The sequence below is a fragment of the Leptopilina boulardi genome, unplaced genomic scaffold (assembly GCF_019393585.1).
Source record: "Leptopilina boulardi isolate dan_hultmark-lab unplaced genomic scaffold, ZJU_Lbou_2.1 LbouV2_266, whole genome shotgun sequence".
Taxonomy (NCBI): domain Eukaryota; kingdom Metazoa; phylum Arthropoda; class Insecta; order Hymenoptera; family Figitidae; genus Leptopilina; species Leptopilina boulardi.
The window spans coordinates 324,830-347,395 of record NW_026137825.1 but is presented as its reverse complement, the minus strand read 5'-3'; the positions used below and the strand labels follow the sequence as shown (position 1 = coordinate 347,395).

Sequence of the window (22,566 nt, the reverse complement as noted above, 5' to 3'; positions counted from 1 at the left end):
TAATTCGAATTTCATCAATGAAGATCAAAATAATTAATAATATTATTTATAAATTCTTTTTAACATAAATTTTGCAAATTTGTATTTTTTTCCAAAAATTTTAATTACTTTTCATTGATAATTTACTGATTTTAAATAAATAAATATTATTGTATAAACTTTTCGTTGCAAAAAAATTTTTGTTTTTGTAATTCTAATTCTAAGTGTAATAAAATTTTATTTTTAAAATATTTTTAATTTCTAAACTGAATTTTTTAAATAATAAATTAAAATAATTAATAATATGTAAACATTTTTTTAGAGAAAATTCAACAAATTTTTATTATTTTCAAAAATTTCACTGATTTTAATAAAAAAAAAATTTAAATAAATAAATTATTGTACAAACATTTTTTTTTTGGGGACAATTAATTCTAATTCTAAGTGTAATAAATATTATTTTTAGAATATTTTTTTGAATGAAATTAATAAATTAATAAATTAACACCTACAGGCCTCGGATCGACTTAAAGGCACAAAAAAAGTCGTTTTAGTCGATTTATGTTCCAAAAAAAGTCGAAAAAGTCGATTTTTTTTATTTTAACAAAAAAAGTTTTACAGATTTTCAAATAAAATTTTCTTTTTAAATAATAATAATTTTAGAAGATGAGTTATAAAGTTGAAATTTTCTGAAATAATTGAATTTCAAAAGATTTTGTTAATTTTCAGACAATAATTAAATTTTACAGAATTAAAAATAATTTATTAAATAATTTCAAATAACATTTTTTAAAAGTAATTGAATTTTCAACGATTTATAATTGAGATTTTTGAAATTAATTGAACTTCAAGTGATTTTTAATTAAAAAATGGTTTCAGATAATTGAATTTTCGAATAATATTTATGAAAATAGTTAAAAATAATTGAATTTCATGAGAGAGTTATAATTGAAATTATTAAATTTCAAACAATTTTAGATGGCAAATTTTAAAAGCTTTTAAATTTGAAATTTTTGAAAATAAATAAATTTTATTTAAAATTTTGGATAATAATTTCATTTTAGTTGATTTTAGATTAAAAATATTGATAATAATTAATTATGAATTGAAATTTTTGAGAATAATTGAATTTTAGTTGATTTTGAATTGAAAATTTCGTAAATAATTGATTTTGAATTGAAATTTTGGAAAATAATTGAATTTTAAAAGATTTTTAATTGAAAATTTTGTAAATAATTGAATTTCAATTGAAATTTTGGATAATAATTTAATTTTAGTTGATTTTAGATTAAAAATATTGATAATAATTAATTATGAATTGAAATTTTTTGAGAATAATTGAATTTTAGTTGATTTTGAATTGAAAATTTTGAAAATAATTGAATTTTAGTTGATTTTGAATTGAAATTTTGGAAAATTTTTTGAATTTTAAATGATTTTGAATTGAAAATTTCGTAAATAATTGATTTTGAATTGAAATTTTGGAAAATAATTGAATTTTAAAAGATTTTTAATTGAAAATTTTGTAAATAATTGAATTTCAATTTGAAATTTTTGGAAAATAATTTAATTTCAAAAGATTGTGTTAATTTTCAAGACAATAATTATTATTATAATAAGAGAAATTTCTAATAATTTCTGTTGATGAAGAATTTATTAGAATTTTTTTTGTAATTTTATTTTGTTAATTTTTTTTTTAAATTATATATACAATGATTAAATTTCATTAAAAAATTTAATTGAAAAATAGTTTAAAATAGGTTGAATTTGTGATAAATTCCATTAAAATTATTAAAAATAATTAATTTAGTGAAGAGTTTTAGTTAAATTTTTTTTTTAAATAATTGAAATAAAGAAGATCTAAAGAAGATCTGCATTTTATACTAAAAAAAAAAAATCGTAATTTATTTAAAAAAATTTTTTTTAAATGTAAAAAAAAAGTCGAAAAAAGTTGGAAATAGTTGAAAAAAAGTCGTATAATCCGAGGCCTGCACCTACATTAAAATTAAAAAATTAATAAAAAAAAAAAGCACAAACTCACCAAATTGCAGTCTCTTCATAACTTCCAAATATCTCTGCTCAATGCTTCTCAATGGTAATTCAGGTGCCGATGGACTTGGTCCAGCTCTCTCGTCATTAATTCCCATTAATCTCGCTGTTGCATTCTCAACAACAGTGCTACTCTCTTGAATATCAGAAATAAGTGTCGCTAAACCCTCATCATCTTCCGATGAATGTTGTTGTTGTTGTTGTTGTTGTTGCTGCTGCTGCTGTTGTTCAGGATATTTCGTTGTTGAATTCTTTTTACTACCCCTCGTTCTATTAATTTTATTCATATAAGTATCAACACAAACTCTCATACTCGATAATAATGAAACAATCGATGGATCCGAAGACGATATTGTTGTTGTTGTTTTATCGCCATTCAACGATGAAAACGAAGATGACGATGGCAATAATAATGGTGCCAATTGACATGACAATGCCATTGCTCTCAATAATTGTAAAACAGCACGATATAATGGAATATGCCTTGCCATATCCAATACTGAATCATTACGTAAATATGATGAGAGCGCTGGTATTAAACAAGATGTTGATAATAATTCGGGAAATTGTGCGGGTAATTCTTTTTGTGGTTGATCACAACAACCAATGTAACTTGCAAGTACTTGTAATAATACAGTGACATGCTCCTCTTCAGAACGTTGTCGCATTAATGCCTGTTCAACATTCCAACTTTGTGCCGTTGATCCTGTACCAAAACCAGTGCCTTTTGCCCAATAGAGATGTGATTTATCATCGCTACGTCCATTTCCATTGCCACCCAATTTTTGTGTTTCAATTTCACCTGTTTGCGGTCCTGTTTGATGTGTGAAAATTGCAAAACAATTCAAAAGCAATAAAACAGCACCAACGTCAATTATTGTTCTTCGCAAGAGAAGACCATCGTCTGTTGTTGGCGGTGTGTCCTCGAGTAATTGTTTTAATACCTGAGAAATTAATTCAAAATTAAAAAAAAAAAAAAAAACTTGTAAAATAGTAATACTATACGAATTTTTTAATTTTTCTAAACCCAATTTTTACATTGTAAAATAAAAAATGGACAAAAAATAAAGTAATTTTTACTATTTTCATTTTTAAAACAAATTTTATGAATTTAACGTAAAATTAAAAATTTGTTGGTAAAAAAAAATATATAAATTTCCCATAGGAATTAAAAATTTTTTCCCATTTGTAAAAAAAAATTATAAATTTTTTTAAAAATTAAAAATTTTTGTCCCAATTGTAAAAATAAATAAATATTAGAAAGTTTTCCAAAAAAAAAAGAAGGTATTGTCCCATTTTTAAAACAAAATCCAAAATTTTCCATAGAAATTAAAATTTTGTCACATTTGTAAAAAAAAAAAATTTATAAATTTTTTAAGAAATTAAACATTTTTGGCCCCAATTGTAAAAATAAATAAATATTAGAAAGTTTTCCAAAAAAAAAGAAGGCATTGTCACATTTTTAAAACAAACTAATGATTTTTTCAAAGAAACTAAAAATTTGTCCCATTTTGTAAAAATAATTATAAATTTTCCATAGAAATAAAAATTTTGTCACATTTATAAAAAAAATTTATAAATAATATAACGAAAAATTAAAAATTTCTATTTGTAAAAAAAAATATATAAATTTTCCATAGAAATTAAAATTTTGTCCACTTTGTAAAAAAAAATTTATAAATTTTTTTAGGAAATTAAAATTTTTGTCCCAAATGTAAAAATAATAAACTATCAGAAAGTTTTCCAAAAAAGGAAGCTTTTGACCTATTTTTAAAACAAAATAATGAAATTTTTAAAGAAACTAAAAATTTGTTCCATTTGTAAAAATAGTTATAAATTTCCCATAGGAATTAAAAATTTTGCCCTATTTGTAAAAAAAAATTTATAAATTTTTTAAGAAATTAAAAATTTTGTCCCAATTATAAAAATAAAAAAAAATTAGAAAGTTTTCCAAAATAAGAAGGTATTGTCCCATTTTTAAAACAAAATCCTAAATTTTCCATAGAAATTAAAATTTTGTCCCAAAAAAAATTTTTTTTTTAATTTTTTAAGAAATTAAACATTTTTGTCCCAATTGTAAAAATAAATAAATATTAGAAAGTTTTCCAAAAAAAGAAGGCATTGTCACATTTTTAAAATAAACTAATGATTTTTTCAAAGAAACTAAAAATTTGTCCCATTTTGTAAAAATAATTATAAATTTTCCATAGGAATTAAAAATTTTATCCCATTTGAAAAAAAAAAATTTATAAATTTTTTAAGAAATTAAAATTTTTGTCCCATATGTAAAAATAAATAAATATCAGAAAGTTTCCCAAAAAAGAAGGTATTGTCCCATTTTTAAAACAAAATCTAAATTTTCCATAAAAATTAAAATTTTGTCCCATTTGTAAAACAAAAAAATTATAAATTTTCCATAGAAATAAAAATTTTGTCCCATTTGTAAAAAAAAAACTTCAAAAAAAAAAAAACAAATTCAAATTTTGTCTCATTTGTTAAAATCTTAAAATAGACAAATTTCAAAAGTTTCTAAGAAAAAAGAAAAATTTTCTTCCAATTTAAAAAAAAAGAAATAAAAAAAATATATATATTTAAAGTAGACAAAAATTTGTAATTTTGTTTCATTTTAAAAATAAATAAATTTTTTGAAAGTTTTTATCTATAAAAGAAATTTTTTTAAAAAATTTTGTTGCCTTTTTTAAACAAAATAAATTAAACGAATTTTTCAAATAGAAAAATTTGTTAATTTTGTTCCATTTGTAAAATCAATTAAATTTTCAGAAAATTTTCAAGAATAGAAAAAATTTGTAATTACTGTCCAATTTATAAAAATAAATTAAAATTTCTAAAAATTGAGAATTTTGTTCCATTTTTAAAAAACCTTTTTTTTAAATTACAAAATTGAATATTTTGTCCTGTTTATAAAAAATAAATTTTGAGAATTTCATAAAAGAAAAAAAAATGGGTCCCAATTTGTAAAATCAAAAATTTTAATGGAAAATAGTTTATTTGTAAAATACTACTAAATTTGAAAAAATGTGAAAATTAGTATTGGTCACCATTTCATATTCTTCACTTTCGAGAAACAAAAAATTTTTGTAAAACTTTCTAAAACTACAGCAATAGAGAAAATAAATCTAATCTAGTAATTTTCTCCTATTTATAAAACAAAAAAAAAAAACATAAAAATAAAACCAAATACCAATTTTTCCCAAATATTCAAAAACATTTTAAAAAAAAAAGTATAAATAGGGTCAGAATTTCTCAAACGGATCACCTAAAATTCAGAAATTTTTTTTTAAATCAAAAATCATTTTTTTTTGACTCCTTACATGATAAAAATAAGTCTCTGAAATTTTTAGGTCAAAAAAAAATTTTTTTGTTAAAGTTATAAAAAATTGAAATTTTTTGCAGTCTTATTTTAAAAAAATTTTTTTTTCGAGTTCCTGTTCACCAATAAAAAAAAAAGGGTTCTTCTCGTCTTAAAATGTAGTTTTTAAATATAATTTTTATTTTGAAAAAATTTCATATTAAATAGATTTTTATATTATTTATTTATAAAATGTTATTAAAAAATAGTTGTTCTTGACGTCCTATAGAAAATTAAATTTTTTTTTTTGAATTCCCCACACAATTTTGTGTAAGAAACTGTTGAGAAAAAAAAATGAGACTAAAAAAAAAAATTTCTGAATTTTAGGTGATCCGTTTGAGAAATTCTGACCCAATAAATATTCAAAATTATATAATAATAAAATGCTTGGTCTGTCCTTCTGTCCTAACTTGAAGTTGGTCTTTTATGATTTCACGTGTTTCTTGAATAGTAATCTTATAACGTGTCAAATTTGTGTCAAATTAAACTTGAAAATTTTAGAAATAATTAAATTTCAAAAGATATTGTTAATTTTCAAACAATAATAAAATTTTACAGAACTAAAAATAATTTATCAAAAAAATTTGTTGGAAAACATTTTTTAAATTTAATTGAATTTTCAAAAGATTTAAAATTGAGATTTTAGAAATTAATTGAACTTCAAGTGATTTTAAATTAAAATTTTATATGATTTCACTAAAAAATTTATTAGAAATTACAGACAAAATACAATAATTTGATAATCATTTTTAATTGAAAAATGGTTTCAGATAGTTGAATTTTCAAAGAATATTATAAAAATATTTAAAAATAATTGAATTCCCTTAGAGTTATAATTGAAATTATTAAATTTCAAAAAATTTTCGATGGAAAATTTTAGAAATAATTAAATTTTAAATGCTTTTAAATTCAAATTATTGAAAATTCAATTAATTTTGAATTCAAATTTTTTAGAATAATTAAATTTTCTTTAATTATTTTGATTTGAAATTTCGGAAAATAATTAAATTTCAATTAAAATTTTGGATAATAATTCATTTTTAGTTGATTTTTTATTGAAAATTTTGATAATTAATTTTGAATTGAAATTTTAGAAAATAATTAAATTTTATTTGATTTTAAATTTAGAAAATAATTGAATTTTAGTTGATTTTGAATTGAAAATTTTGAAAATAATTGAATTTTCTTTGATTTTGAATTGAAATTTTTTGGAAATAATTGAATTTTAATTGAAATTTTGAATAATAATTTAATTTAAGTTCATTTTTTATTGAAAATTTGGATAATTAATTTTGAATAGAAATTTTAGAAAATAATTGAAGAATTTTATTTCATTTTAAATTGAAAACTAGGAAAATAATTGAATTTTAAAAGATTTTGAATTAAAAATTTGGAAAGTAATTGAATTTTCTTTGATTTTGAATTAAAATTTTGGGAAATAATTGAATTTTAGTTAATTTTGGAATTGAAATTTTGAAAAATAATTAAATAATTGAATTTTTGTTAATTTTCAATAGAAAAATTTGGAAAATATTTGAATTTTAGTTGATTTTGGAATTAAAATTTCGGATAATAATTGAATTTTATGTGATTTTAAATTGAAAATTTGGAAAATAATTGAATTTTAAAAGATTTTGAATTAAAAATTTGGAAAATAATTGAATTGTCTTGGATTTTGAATTGAAATTTTGGAAAATAATTAAATTTCAATTACAATTTTAAATAATAATTCAATTTTAGTTGATTTTTGATAATTAATTTTGAAATGAAATTTTAGAAAATAATTTTATTTTATTTGAATTTAAATTGAAAATTTGGAAAATAAGTGAATTTTAGTTGATTTTGAATGGAAAATTTTGGGTAATAATTGAATTTCATTTGATTTTAAATTGAAAATTTGGAAAATAATTGAATTTTAAAAGACTTTGAATTTAAAATTTAATAATTTAATAATTAATAATTCTGAGGCCTATAAACATATAATTTTTATTTTTATCATTTAATATGGAATAATATTCTAATAAATTTAAATAATTATTGATAATATTAATTTTTAATTTCTCTATATCAAATAATGAAACAGTCAATTTGGCGCGCTTGCGCGCATTTAATATTGCTAGTTAAAAAATAATTTAAATTTTCGCCTCACTCACCTGAAATGGAAGTGTCGGCAATGATGTTGCAATAGGCGACGTTAAAATTTCCCCACCTTCACCATCGTCAGTCACACCCAATGCCAATCTCAATAAACATTGCGCTCGTTTTCTATCCCTCAACAATACCTCCGAATAGCCAGGTAATCTCAAAAACAAACCAAAAGCCGTAAGCGAATGTGGCGGAACATTTGGCGTTGGTGGCGTTATTTTAGTCTCTTGTACTGGTCCACCGCCCTCTTCTAAATCATATTCATATTCATTTGGTTCAATTTTCACCCACTCGGCATCAGTTTGTTCTGGTGATGGTGATTTTTCAACAATTGCACTTGGCCTACCTGAATCGGGATAAACCAATGGTAAATGTTTTGCAAGCACCGCAAGACCACCACCCGAACTAAAAACTTCAAGTGACGAATCAATACTCGATGAATGATTATAGAGTGGTGATGTTTTTGTTAAATCCAATTCTTTTATTGTATCCTTATTTCGTTGACGTAGAATTAAATGAAGACACGGATCAGATAGAGAAACACCAGAATCGGCAGTGATTGAAAGTAGCTGAGCGATTGTCATTTCAGGTGGTAGGGGAACATTTGGATGCGATGTGTGTATCAGGTACTGTTGATTAGTGATATTTGTATGACTTGTCGCAGCTGCGGCAAGACTTGACAATGATTTTGATGTTGATGCAGCCGACGATGATGAGGACGATGATGACGATTGTATTGCATCGGTTGTGAAACGTGATTTTCGTAACATTGGATGTGGAGCACGTGCTTGTGAACGATTTGATGCTTCTTTTGCACGTTTATCTTTTGCTGTATTACCGGCAGCTACACTTAAACTACCAGCAACAAGGGACATGTCAGTTTCCCAGAATTCTTTTGGATGATTCATTCCTGAAAAAAAATTAGTTTTTCATTTTAAATATTAATTTCTATTTTTATTTTATTTATATCTTTTTTATTCTTTTTTAATTTACTTCATTGTATGAATTTTTTTTCATACAAGTTATCATTCACAATCATAAAAAAAAAAAATGAAAAATAATAGAAATTTTCAATTTTTCAACGAACAAAATCAATTAATTTCAATATTAAATATCAATAATTCAATAAATAATCAATTAATTTCAAATAATAATGAATTATAATTCAATTAATTAAAATTTTTAATCTCCAGTATTATTTCTAAAAATTTCAACTGTTTTAAAATTCAATTATTTATAAATTCTTAACTAAAATTCGATTTTCTAATCAATTACTTTTTTAATAATATTCTTCGAAAGTTCAATTACTTAAAATTTCTAAACAATATTTAGAAATTAAAATTTACCAAAATTTTAATTTTTGCATCTCCTGAAATTTAATTCTAAAAATTTTAACTTTAACTCTTTCCAAATTCAATTATTTATATTTTTTTAAAACTAGAATCCATTTTCAAATCAATTATTTTAAATAATTGAAATAAAATTCTTCAATAATTCAATTATTTTTAATGATTCGTAATTAAAAAATCTCAAAAATTGAAATTTACAAAATATTTGAATTTGAAATTCTTCTTAAGTTTAATTATTTTTAAAATTCAAGAAAATTTCAATTATTTAAAATCCTTTTTTTTAAATAAATATCAAAAATTCAATTATTTTCAAAAATTTTCAATTTAAAATTATTACTTGCAATTAATTTTAATTTTTTCAAATTTTACACAAAGAAATTCAATTATTTTTAAAAATCTTTACAATTTCTCTATCAAAAATTCAATTATTTATAAATTTTTAACTAAAATTCGATTTTCTAATCAATTATTTTTTTTAATAATATTCTTCGAAAGTTTAATTACTTAAAAAAATTTCTAAACAATATTTAGAAATTAAAATTTACCAAAATTTTAATTTTTGCATCTCCTGAAATTTAATTCTAAAAATTTTAACTTTAACTCTTTCCAAATTCAATTATTTAAAAATATCGTCTATAATTTTTATCCTAAACAATTATTTTTAATAAAATTCTTCGAAAATTCAATTACTTAAATAAAAAAAGTGCAATTAAAAATTTTATAAACGGAAATTTTTTGTTTGAAATTAGTAAAAAAAAAAAATGTCAGCAATACTTAAATTAAACAAAAATTTCAATTTTAAATCTCCAGAAATTTAATTCTATAAATTTCAATTGTAATTCTTTCAAAATTCAATTATTTATACTTTTTTTAAAACTAAAATCCATTTCCAAATCAATTATTTTAAATAATTGAAATAAAATTCTTCAATAATTCAATTATTTTTAATGATTCGTAATTAAAATATCTCAAAAATTGAAATTTACAAAATATTTGAATTTGAAATTCTTCTTAAGTTCAATTATTTTTAAAATTCAAGAAAATTTCAATTATTTAAAATCCTTTTTTTTAAATAAATATCAAAAATTCAATTATTTTCAAAAATTTTCAATTTAAAATTATTACTTGCAATTAATTGTAATTTTTTTAAATTTTACACAAAGAAATTCAATTATTTTTAAAAATCTTTACAATTTCTCTATCAAAAATTCAATTATTTATAAATTTTAATCTAAAATTCTTTTCCTATTCAATTATTATTTTTAATAAAAATTCTTGGAAAATTCAATTATTTAAAAAAAATGTGTAATTCAAAATTCACTAAAATTTACTCATTTTTTTTCTGAAATTTGTAAAAAAAAAAAATACATATTTAAGTTTAACAAAATTCTAATTTTAAATCTCCTGAAATTCAATTCTAAAAATTTTAACGTTTATTTTTTCAAAAATTTCATTATTTATAAATTTTTATCTAAAATCGTTTTCAAAAATCAATTAATTTAAATAATTGAAATAAAATTCTTCAATAATTCAAGTATTTTAAATTCATTAAAATTTAGTCATTTTATTTCTGAAATTTGTAAAAAAAATACGTATTTAAGTTTAGCAAAATTCTAATTTTAAATCTCCTGAAATTCAATTCTAAAAATTTTAACGTTTATTTTTTCAAAAATTCCATTATTTATAAATTTTTATCTAAAATTATTTTCAAAAATCAATTTTGAAATAAAAAAAATATTTCAATTTAAATTTTTTTAATTCAAAATTATTCAAATTTTAATTCAAATTCAATTATTTCTAAAAATTTAAACAGTAAATTAATCAAAAATTCAATTATTTTCCAAAATTTTCAAAATTTAACGAATTTAATTATTTAAGAAAAAAAAAATTGTCAAATTCTACAGAATTTCAATTAATTAAAATTATTTTTTAAAAAATCCAAAATTCAATTATTTTCTAAATTTTTCAATTTCTTTCAGTTAATTTTAATTTTTCCAAATTTTACAAAACGAAAATTTTCAATTCTAATTTAGATTTAAATACTTTTAGTTAGTTTTCATTTTTTTAAATTCTAGAAATCCAAATTTTTCAAATTGAAATTATAAAACAAAAACATTAACTATTAAAAATTCTTAAAATTTAATTATTTATTAACAAATTTTCAAATATTAATTTTAAATAATCAACTATTTATTTTTCAAAAAAAAAAATTGTATTTAGTTATCAATTACTTTCAATAAAATAACAGAAATTTAATTAAATTAACAACAACTTTTCATTATTAATTTTAAATAATTATCATTTTAGTTTTTAAAAAAAATTACATTTAGTTATCAATAAATTTTAATTAATTTATCAATAATAATTTTAATTAATTTCAAAAAATTTCCAAATTATTCAAATTAAAATTTTATAGATTTTTCATAATAATAAACTGAGACAAATATTCAAAAAATTCAAGACAAATTTTTTTAAAAAATAATTTTTTAAATTATTTAAAATGAAAAAGAAAACATTCGAAATATGATTTCGGCAAATTATTCGAATATTCAAAAGTTTAGTAGGTAAAAGTTTTAAATAATTAAATTTCAGAAGAACTTTATTTAAATATTATTCAAAAAAAATAAATAAATGTAGTAAAATTTTTAAAAATAATTGGAAATTTTAAAAAATTGCAGTTAAAATTTTTAGAATTAAATAAATTTTAGATTTCAAGTAAAAAACTTTTTAGAAATAATTGAATTTCAGGAAATTTAGAATTGAAACTCAAATTTTAATTAATGAATTCTTTTTTTATATAAGTATTTTAGATAATTGAATTTAAAAGGACTTTCAATTGAAAAATATTTTAAATAATGGAATTTAGAAAAAAAAAAAAAAAAAACTTGATTAAAATTATTAAACATAATTAATTTTACAAAGTATTCTAATTAATATGCTTTTAAATAATTCAATTTTGGACGATTTGAATTTTATTCTAATAATTTCTAATTAAATAATTAATAATTAATTAGGGTCAACCGGGGTAAATCCGAACGCTTTTAGTAAGTTTCAACAATAACATAAGTTTTTTCTTTAAAAAGACAATACTTCCGGTATTCTGGTGCATGAAGTTGTTACTTTACTTCCATAGAACAATTTTATGGGGTAGCAAAAATTTTTGATAAATTACAATCGCAGGAAACTTAGCGTTCGTATTTACCTCGATACTTTGCAACTTTCCTAAAATACCGGGGTAAATACGAACGCCACTGTATTTCAGAAAAATCTTAGGGAAAATAAATTTAAAGTATTGCAATTGTTAAACTTATATAAAAACTCAAAAAAAATACGATAATTAACCTATTATGTAATAATGCATCATATATAAATACAAAAATCAAACAGGTTAAAAATTAAAATGCATTACACAATTAAAACCTTCAATAACTTTATCAAATCATAACGGATGTTTGCAAAACTTGGTACAGAAAGTATTTTGGAGTGATTGAATGTAAATACAAAAATAAAAGTCAAATTTTTTAAATTCAAAATGGCGTACTTTCCTAAAACTTATTTTTAAAAATGATCAAATTTGCTAACCCTGAAACCCCCCGAGTAACAATTTTCGAGCGAATCCAATGAATTTTTTAATTCTCGTCCGTCATTTTGAATTTTGAAAAACTGACTTCAAATAGGTAATTAGCGACCCCAAAAACCGTAGAATACCAAATTTTATTAAGATCCTGAAAAACTTTTTTCAACAAACCATTTGGCAAAAAAATTGAAGCACTCCTTCGAGAGAACAGAGATTAAGTTTCTGCTTATTAATTACTAACGAGGATACGTAAGAAAGAAAAACTTTTTTCTATGTACTTTCATAATGTTAAAATAATAGTGTAATGAAATAAAAACAATTTTGTGTGGCTCTGATGTAAAAAAAAATTATTGAAAATACCGTTCGGATTTACCCCGGTTTTCCAATTTTCCTGGGTAAATACGAACGGTCTGATATTATTAATAAAATTTTACAGAAGGCAAAAATGAAAAATAGTTTCTGTTCTAGTATTCATAACAAACAATTATAAATAATAAAATAAATTTTTAGCTTCTTTTTCTTGAAATACGAGACAAAATACTGAAAGAGTGTCATCTTTGATTTTCAATCTTTTTTGCAATACTCGTTATCTTTGTTTATGCTGTTGCTAATTAACAAACGAAAAATGGGATAATATTTAGAATCTCTTGAAGAGGATCTGAGGTAAAAATTCTCATATCGAACTTATTTTTAAAAATTTTAATTAAGCTGAAATAATTAGCGTTCGGATTTACCCCGGCTGACCCTAATTAATTAATTAATAATTCTAATTTCTTTTAAAAAAAATGTTTTAGAAAAAGTAAAAAAAAAAATCATATATTTTATTAAATTAAATTGAAAATAGTTTCATTTACAGGTTTTCTAGGTAAATAAAAAATTCAAGGACTTTTCCTTTTTTTTCAAGGAATTCCAGCTCGCTAGACACACTGAATTTTTAATTTAAATAAATAAATAAATTTCAAGAAAATTTAAAAATAAAAAAAAATATCTTAATTTCAAACTCACCGCTTGTGCTCGCCTCATTTCCCTTATTATTCGGCAACAAAATCAAAAGCCAAGTACCAAATACCTGTTGCAATATATCGGCAACAGTCGCTTGCGTTGACATATAAAGTAATTGATGATAATGTCCCAATGGATGTGCCGGATGTGGTGGTATCACTGGCATATTATAATTAACAATTGTATTTGAATTTTTCATTGGCGTTTCCGATGTCACTGAGACAAGTACTTTTTCACCTTCCAATAATAATTGTAAAATTAAACGCCTTGTGAAACCCGATATTCCATGTAAATAACGTATATTTGGCGGTGTTCGATGTTGTAATATCACATCCGTTAATAATTCAGCGAGTAATTTTTGATTTGCCGGATGACACCAACAACATTTTGATAAAAATTTAATCATTCCACTTTCTAATGTACCATAGGCAAGACTTGTCTTTGAATTACGTGACAATGATATCGAAGGATTTTCAATTGGTCGATTACTTAATAATGATAATAATGGTAACCAAAATTCACTACCCTCTTTACCTAACCAATCGCGCATTCTTCCCTCTGAACAGACAAGCGATAAAAATTCCAATATCACGGCAATATTCTCCGGTTCAGTCATCAATAAACCAGAATGATTATTTTGTTGTTGTTGTTGTTGTTGTTCGCCAGCAACTTTATCATTATCCGTAAGTCGGGCATTTTCACAATTATTATTTTTCATTCCCACATCAATGACAATTGACGATTGTTGTTGACGATTAAATTTCGCCTGTTCAATGACACAAAATTCAGTGATAATATCAATGAGAAATGAAGGTAGGCCCTCTTGTATTAATTTTTCAATAATAATTGGTGAACGCGAAACAGCGGCAATTGTCAATAATTGTCCCTCAGTAAGATTTAGATAACGATTTTCAGTGAGCATTAAATTTGCCGTGAATAATGTTTTAATACCACTTTTTGTATCGTCTGTTTGTATTTCTGTTTCTTTTTTATCATCCGATATTGATGATGATGATGATGATGAAGCAGCAGCAGCTTCTACCGCTGCTGCTGCTGCTGATGATGATGATGATGATGATAAATGATGATCATCACAATAGACTGGTATGAAAATTTGTAAACGTTGAAAAAGCATAAAAAATGCATTCGATTGAACGTGACAAAATGCACAAAGCACTGAATCAACAGCTTCTTTTAAAGCTGAATGTGGATCCAATATTAATGTCCATTGATAAAGTGCATCGAATAAATTGTCCGTTAGAAGATTTGATAAATTATATTTTGGCGGTTCCTGAAATAAATAAAAAATTTGTTAATTTTATTTTGAAAATTAAATTTGGTTCGTTTTGATTAATTTTTATAAATTTAAAATTATTAGATTTTTAATTTAATTTTTATTCTTTCGAATTTTATAAAACGAAATTTTTCAATTTGGAATTACTGAAAAAAAACTAGCTAAAAATTCCTAAAATTTAATTAATTTAAACAAATTTTTAACTAAACTTCTTTTTATCTAATAATTAATTAACCAATAATTTTTGAATAATTTGAATAAATTTTTTTTTGAAAATTTAATTATTTAAGAAGTTGTAAAATTAAATTTTTTTTTTAGCAATTCGAAATTTAAAAAACAATTTCAATTTAAATGTCCTCGTGAAATTCAATTATTTCTAAAAATAAAAAACTGTAAATCTTCTAAAATTAAATTATTTTCAAAATTCAATGAAATTTTAATTAGTTAAAATTCTTTTTTTAAAATAAATATTCATCGAAAAGTTCAATTATTTGCAAAATTTTTTCAATTTTGAATTATTATATTTAATTAATTTTTAATTTTTTCTAATTTTACAAAACAAAATTCAATTATTTTTCAAAAATTTTTGACACTTTCTCTATCAAAAATTCAAGTATTTATAAATTTGAATCTATAATTCTTTTTCTAATCAATTATTTTTAATAAAATTCTTCGAAAAAAATGTATAATTGAAAATTATCTAAAATTGTAATTTTTAAAATTTTTCAATTTAAAAATCCTCGTGAAATTCAATTATTTCTAAAATTCATAAAGAATAAATCTTCAGAAAATTCAATTATTTTCCAAAATTATCAAAAATTCAACGGTATTTCAATTATTTTAAATTCTTTTTAATAAATATCATCGAAAATTCAATTATTTTCAAAAAAAATTTTTCAATTTACAATTATTACTTTTAGTTATTAATTTTAATTAAATTTTTGAAATTAATTTTAATTTTTTTAAATTTTCGTAAACGAAATTTTTTAATTTATAGAATTAAAAAAAAAAGATTTAAATGCCAAAATTTCCAAAAATTTAAATAAATAAATTTTTTAACTAAAATTCTTCGTCTAATTAATAAATTTCAATAATTTTAATAAAGTTCTTTGAAAATTCAATTATTTCAAAAATTTAACAAAAATTTCAATTATTTCAAATTCTTTTTTAATAAATATTCATCGAAAATTCAATTATTTTCAAAAATTTTTCAATTTGGATTTCAATAATTTTAATAAAGTTCTTTAAAAATTCAATTATTTCAAAAATTTAACAAAAATTTCAATTATTTAAAATTCTTTTTTTTAATAAATATTCATCGAAAATTCAATCATTTTCAAAAATTTTTCAATTTGGAATTATTATTTTTAATTAATTTTAATTTTTTCTAATTTTGCAAAACGAAATTCAATTATTTTAAAAAATTTTGACTCTTTCTTTACCAAAAATTCAATTATTTATAAATTTTAATCTAAAATTATTTTTCTAATCAATTATTTTTAACAAAATTCTTCGAAAATTCAATTACTTAAAAAAAAAATGAACAATTAAAAATTCTCGAAAATTCAAATTTATAAAATATTTCAATTTAAAAATCCTCTTGAAATTCAATTATTTGAAAAAATTCTCAAAACAATAAATCTTCAAAAATTCAATTATTTTCCAAAATTATCAAAATTCAACGTTATTTTTAATTATTTAAAATTCTTTTGAATAAATATCATCAAAAATTCAAATTTTTCAACTTGAAATTATTTTTTTTCGTTAATTTCTACTTTTTCCAAATTTTACCAAACAAAATTTTCCACTTTGGAAATATTACAGATTTTTTAGTTAATTTTAATTTTTTCCGAATTTTGCAAAATTTTTTTAATTTTCCTTTTAAAATTCGTAATTTTTACTTTTTAGTTAATTTTAATTCTTTCGAATTTTACAAAATGAAATTTTTCATTTTAGATTCGGAATTATTGCTTTTAGTAAATTTTAATTTTTCCGAATTTTGCAAAATTTTTGTAATTTTCCTTTTAAAATTCGTAATTTTTACTTTTTAGTTAATTTTAATTCTTTCGAATTTTACAAAATGAAATTTTTCATTTTAGATTTGGAATTATTGCTTTTAGTAAATTTTAATTTTTCCGAATTTTACAAAATGGAATATTTTACTTTAATTTTGGAATCAAAATTTTGTGTTAATTTTTAATTTTTCCGAATTTGACGGAACGAAATTTTCCATATTTAAAATTTGGAAAATTTTACTTTGTATATTTCCAAATTCTACAAATCGAAAATTTTCATTTTACTGTTGGAATTATTGCTTTTAGTAAATTTTAATTTTAATTTTTCCGTATTTTACAAAACAAAGTTTTTTTTGACTTTTATTTTTGAATTATTACTTTGTGTTAATTTTAATTAAAATTTTTCCGAATTTGACAAAACGAAATTTTCCATATTTAAAATTTGGAAAATTTTACTTTGAATATTTCCAAATTCTACAAATCGAAAATTTTCATTTTACTGTTGGAATTATTGCTTTTAGTAAATTTTAATTTTAATTTTTCCGTATTTTACAAAACAAAGTTTTTTTTTTACTTTTATTTTTGAATTATTACTTTGTGTTAATTTTAATTAAAATTTTTCCGAATTTGACAAAACAAAATTTTCCATATTTAAAATTTGGAAAATTTTTGCTTTTCATTATTTCCAAATTCTGCAAAAACGAAATTAATAAAAAACCCTCCAAATTCAAATTGAAATAAACATAAAAAAATTAAAAAAAATAATATAAATAATTAATTAAAAAAAATATTTAAAAAATTTTGAAAATAAAACTCACCAATTTTGAAACTTTCCAAATAACGGACGAAATGCAATGTATATAAACAGCTGGTGGCGATGAATATTGATTTTGCGTTTGATTTGAACAATTTCGTGCAACTTCCTCAAGCCACTCGAGTACGGCAATCATTCGCGTTGCACAATGTGCATCTTGTGAACAACAAAGTTGTTGTAATAATTCAATAACCATTTGTACAGTTGATGTTTCTTGGGTTGATGTTGATGCTTGAAATAATGTTGCCGAACGATTATTGAGCAATAAATTAATCAATAATAATCCCAATTCACGTGAATGTAAACCCAATTGAAAGAGAACACGTTCAAGATTTGATGTGAATAAAGATGGTGCTGGTAATAATAAAAGATTACAACATGATTCAACAAGACCATCGACTGAAGCTGCTGAATTTAATACTTCATCGGCGAGTCGTGAATTCATTGCACTAACTGATAAACATTGATGTAACAATCGTAACCAGCCTAAACTTTTTTTTGTCAATTGTTCCTCGTCCAATGATTCGGCTATTGATTTTGTATCACCAAATGCTGTTGTTCCTAAAAAAAAAAAGAAGCAAAATTTTTTTTTATATTTTTCGATAATTTATTTTCTTTTTTTTTAGTTTTTAATTTTTAATATGAAAAAATTAAGTAACTTTTTTTTTTTAATTAGAATGTCTTTTGAAAACAAAAATCAAGATTTTTAAGATGTAAAATAATTTATATTCTGTATCTTTTTTTGTATTTGTATTTTTTTTGTATTTAATTTGTACTTGTACCTTAGTAAATATTTTTTTAAATTTGGATTTTTTTTATGCCTTTCAAAGAACTATTATTTTTCAATATTTATAAAATTCAAATATTTACACATTTTTTTTTCTCTAATTAAAATTCTTCGCAAAATTCAAAAAGAAAGAAAATTGTAATGAATTTCTTTCTTTCTTTTCATTTTTACAATTAAATTTTAAACAAAATTCTAAACAAATAGAAATTCAAATTTTTCAGAAACTTAATTTTTTTCACAATTTTTTTTGAATAAATTTTTACAATTAACTATATAATTCTTTGGAAATTTTTATTTAAAATTCATTTCCTAATCAATTTTTATTATTTTACTAATTCGAAAATTCAAAAATGTGTAATTAAAAATTGTCTAAAATTGAATTTTTTTTTGTCTAAAATTAGTAAAAAAAATATTTTCATCAATATTAAAATTTAAATTTTAAATCTGAAATTCAATTCTAAAATTTTTAATTTTAACTCTTTCAAAATTAAATTATTTATGAATTTTAATCTAAAATTCTTTTCAAAAATTAATTATTTTAAATTATTATTTTAATAAAATTCTTCAATTCTTCAATTATTTTATATTATTCGTAATAAAAAATTCTGTAAAACTGGAATTTTTTGTTCTGAAATTAGTAAAAAAACATTTTCATCAATATTAAAATTTAGCAAAATTTCAATTTTAAATCTCCTGAAATTCAATTTTAAAAATTTTAACATTAACTTTTTCAAAATTCAATTATTTATAAATTTTTATCTAAAATCATTTTTAAAAATCAATTATTTTTAACAATTTTAGTAAAATTTTTCGATAATTTAATATTTTAAATAATTAATAATAAATAATAAATTAATAATAAATAATAAATTAATAATAAATAATAAATTAATAATAAATTAATAATAAATTAATAATAAATAATAATAAAATTTAGAAAATTTCAATATTTAATCTCTTGAAATTCAATTTTAAAAATTTTAACTTTAACTTTTTCAAAATTCAATTATTTAAAAAGTGTTATCTAAAATCGTTTTTAAAAATCAATTATTTTCAATAATTTTTAGTAAAATTTTTCGATAATTTAATTTTTTAAACAATTTTAATAAAATCTTCAATAATTTAATTTTTTAAAAAAATTTTAAATAATTTTTATAAAATTTTTCAATAATTCATTTTTTTTTTCATAATTCGTAATTAAAAAATCTCTAAAATTGAAATTTATAAAATATTTGAATTGAAATCTTTCTGAAATTTATCTAAAATTTTTTTTTCAAATCAATAATTGTTTTTAATCAAATTCTTTGAAAATTCAGTAGTTAAAAAAAAATTTTCATTAAAAATTGGCTAAAATTGAATTTTTTTGTCTAAATTTAGTAAAAAAAATTTTTATCTTAAAATTTAAATTTTAAATCTGAAATTCAATTCTAAAATTTTTAATTTTAACTCTTTCAAAATTCAATTATTTATAAATTTTTATCTAAAATCCTTTTTAAAAATCATTTATTTTTAATAATTTTAGTAAAATTTTTCGATAATTTAATTTTTTAATTAATAAATAATAAATTGGTTCATTAAATAAATAAGTAAATAAATAAATAAATTAATAATAAATAATAATAAAATTTAGAAAATTTCAATTTTAAATCTCTTGAAATTCAATTTTAAAAATTTTAACTTTAACTTTTTTAAATAATCAATAATAAATTAATAATAAATAATAAAATTTAGAAAATTTCAATTTATAAATCTCCTGAAATTCAATTTTAAAAATTTTAACTTTAACTTTTTCAAAATTCAATTATTTATAAATTTTTATCTAAAATCATTTTTAAAAATCAATTATTTTCAATAATTTTTAGTAAAATTTTTCGATAATTTAATTTTTTAAATAATTTTAATAAAATTCTGCAATAATTTAATTTTTTAATAAAATTTTTCAATAATTCAATTATTTTTCATAATTCGTAATTAAAATATCTCTAAAATTGAAATTTATAAAATATTTGAATTGAAATGTTCCTGAAATTTATCGAAAATTTTTTTTTCAAATCAATAATTGTTTTTAATAAAATTCTTTGAAAATTCAGTTATTAAAAAAAAATTTTAATTAAAAATTTGCTAAAATTGAATTTTTGTATCTAAAATTAGTTAAAAAAAACAAAAAAAAAAAAAAAATTAGCAACATTTATATTCAGCAAAATTCCAGTTTTAAATCTCTTGAAATTTTATTATTTAAAAAAGAAAATCTAAATTGTAAATCTTGAAAAATTCAATTATTTTTCAAAAATTTTCCAAATACTTTGTACATTTATTTTCCATGAGAATAATTAAAAAAAAATATCAATTTTTTTTGGTTGAAAATCAGAAATTTAGTAAATCTTATAAAAGAATTTAAAAATGAATTTTTGAAAAATTATTAAAACTTGAATTTTTCCAATTATTTTAATTCAGTTTCAATGGAAAAAATTAATTAATTTTTTTTAAATATTTGTCGAATTCAAATGTTTCAAAAATTTGAGAAAATACCAAAATTTATTAAAACTATTTTTCCAATAATTATTTTAACTATAAATTTCAATGGAAAATTATAATTTTTTTTTTCAAAAAATAGTTTTTAAACTATAATTTTTGTCGAATTCCAATTTTTCGATTCTAATCAAAAATTAATATTTAATTTTATTCTATTAATTTTATATTACAAATATAATTTCTAAACTAAAAAATACCACAAAAAAAATAACGAAAAATTGGTGAAAAAGCAAAAAAAAAAAAAATATTCTTACCGAGTATTTGAATATTGCTCAAACTAATATCAGCCGAATCCTTTGGTTTATACAGCCTCACAAGAACAGCGGTTGCAACTTTTGGTTGCGAAAGTGTAATTTTAATAAATGTCAATCCCGACGTTGACATTGGTGGACAAACAGGTGTCATTGCTGAATTTGCCTCGCGTGCAATTTCCAATGCAACAGCCGATGGACAAGTTGCCAATGATGTGACATGTGGTTGTAATTCAACTTCCTTAAGTAAAATTGCACATTTCAATGTTATTGTTAAATCAACCCACGCCTCATCGGGATAAAAATGATATGTCCAAGCGGCAGTTCGCGTTCTTCTTTGTGGCGTTGGACTTTGTATTAAAACATCAGCGGGTTGTGCCGTTGAATTAACCCAAGTAATTGTTCCAAGTGGTGCAAAATTAACTAAACCACTATTACCACCTGTTGTCGTTGTTGTTGTTGTTGTTGTTGTCGTTGACGACGATGAAGAAGCCGACGATGACGATGATGCAATGAGATTTGGTGTATTTGAAAGATGTTGCATAACAAGTGCAATAACACCAGGTGACGCATAACCACCTTCATTGTTTGCTTTACTTGATTTTACGAGATTTTCACAAAGTACTTTAACACCTCCCATTCCAGTGAATATTGCCAATGATGTTTCATTGTCCAATACGCGGAGAATATACCAAAGAAGAGGCTCTGAGAGTTGCATCATTCCAAGTTGTCGACTTAGTGTTGATTTTCCGCATGCTGCAAAGGGGGGAAAAAATAAAGAGAAAATTAATTACCTACTTTTTTTTCCTGTTCTTTTTGAAATAAATATACTAAGAAAGAGTATTTTGTATATTTTGAGCATCTTTAAAAAATTTTAAATAATTTTTTTCTTTGAAAAAAAAATTATAAATAGATTAATAAACAAAAAATAACAAAATTGTGAAAAATTAATGAAAAAACGTAAAATATAAAAAAATTTTAAGTATATAAATGAACAGAAAAAAAACAAAATTATAAATAAATAAATTTGGTAAGCAAAAAAATTACAAAATTAAAAATATGTAAATTAATTAATGAAAATATAAAAAAAAACAAAATTATTAATAAATTAATGAGATAACCATAAAAATATTAAAATTAAAAATATGTAAATTATAATTAATGAAAATAAAAGAAAAACAACAAAATTAAAAATAAATAAATTAACGCAAGAAATAAAAATATAAAACAGCAAAACAAAATTATAAACAAATAAATTAGGTAACCAAAATAATTACAAAATTATAAATAAATAAATTAGGTAACCAAAATAATTACAAAATTATAAATAAATAAATTAACACAAAAAAATGGTAAAAACAAAATTATTAATAAAATAAGTTAAACGAAAAAATAAAATTTA

At 20.0% G+C, this 22,566-nt stretch overlaps 1 protein-coding gene across 7 annotated transcripts in view; it reads right to left on the bottom strand.

The window, feature by feature from the left end:
• LOC127281419 (baculoviral IAP repeat-containing protein 6) overlaps positions 1-22,566 on the bottom strand; it is a 74,247-nt gene that overhangs the window by 14,248 nt on the left and 37,433 nt on the right. For all 7 annotated transcript variants that reach the window (XM_051305119.1, XM_051305121.1, XM_051305122.1 and 4 more), the window contains 5 exons: positions 21,168-21,920; positions 17,599-18,155; positions 13,475-14,762; positions 7,552-8,453; positions 2,021-2,972 (listed from right to left, as the gene is read on the bottom strand). In XM_051305119.1, the coding sequence (XP_051161076.1) occupies positions 2,021-2,972; positions 7,552-8,453; positions 13,475-14,762; positions 17,599-18,155; positions 21,168-21,920 (4,452 nt within the window). The remainder of the gene's footprint in view (positions 1-2,020; positions 2,973-7,551; positions 8,454-13,474; positions 14,763-17,598; positions 18,156-21,167; positions 21,921-22,566) is intronic.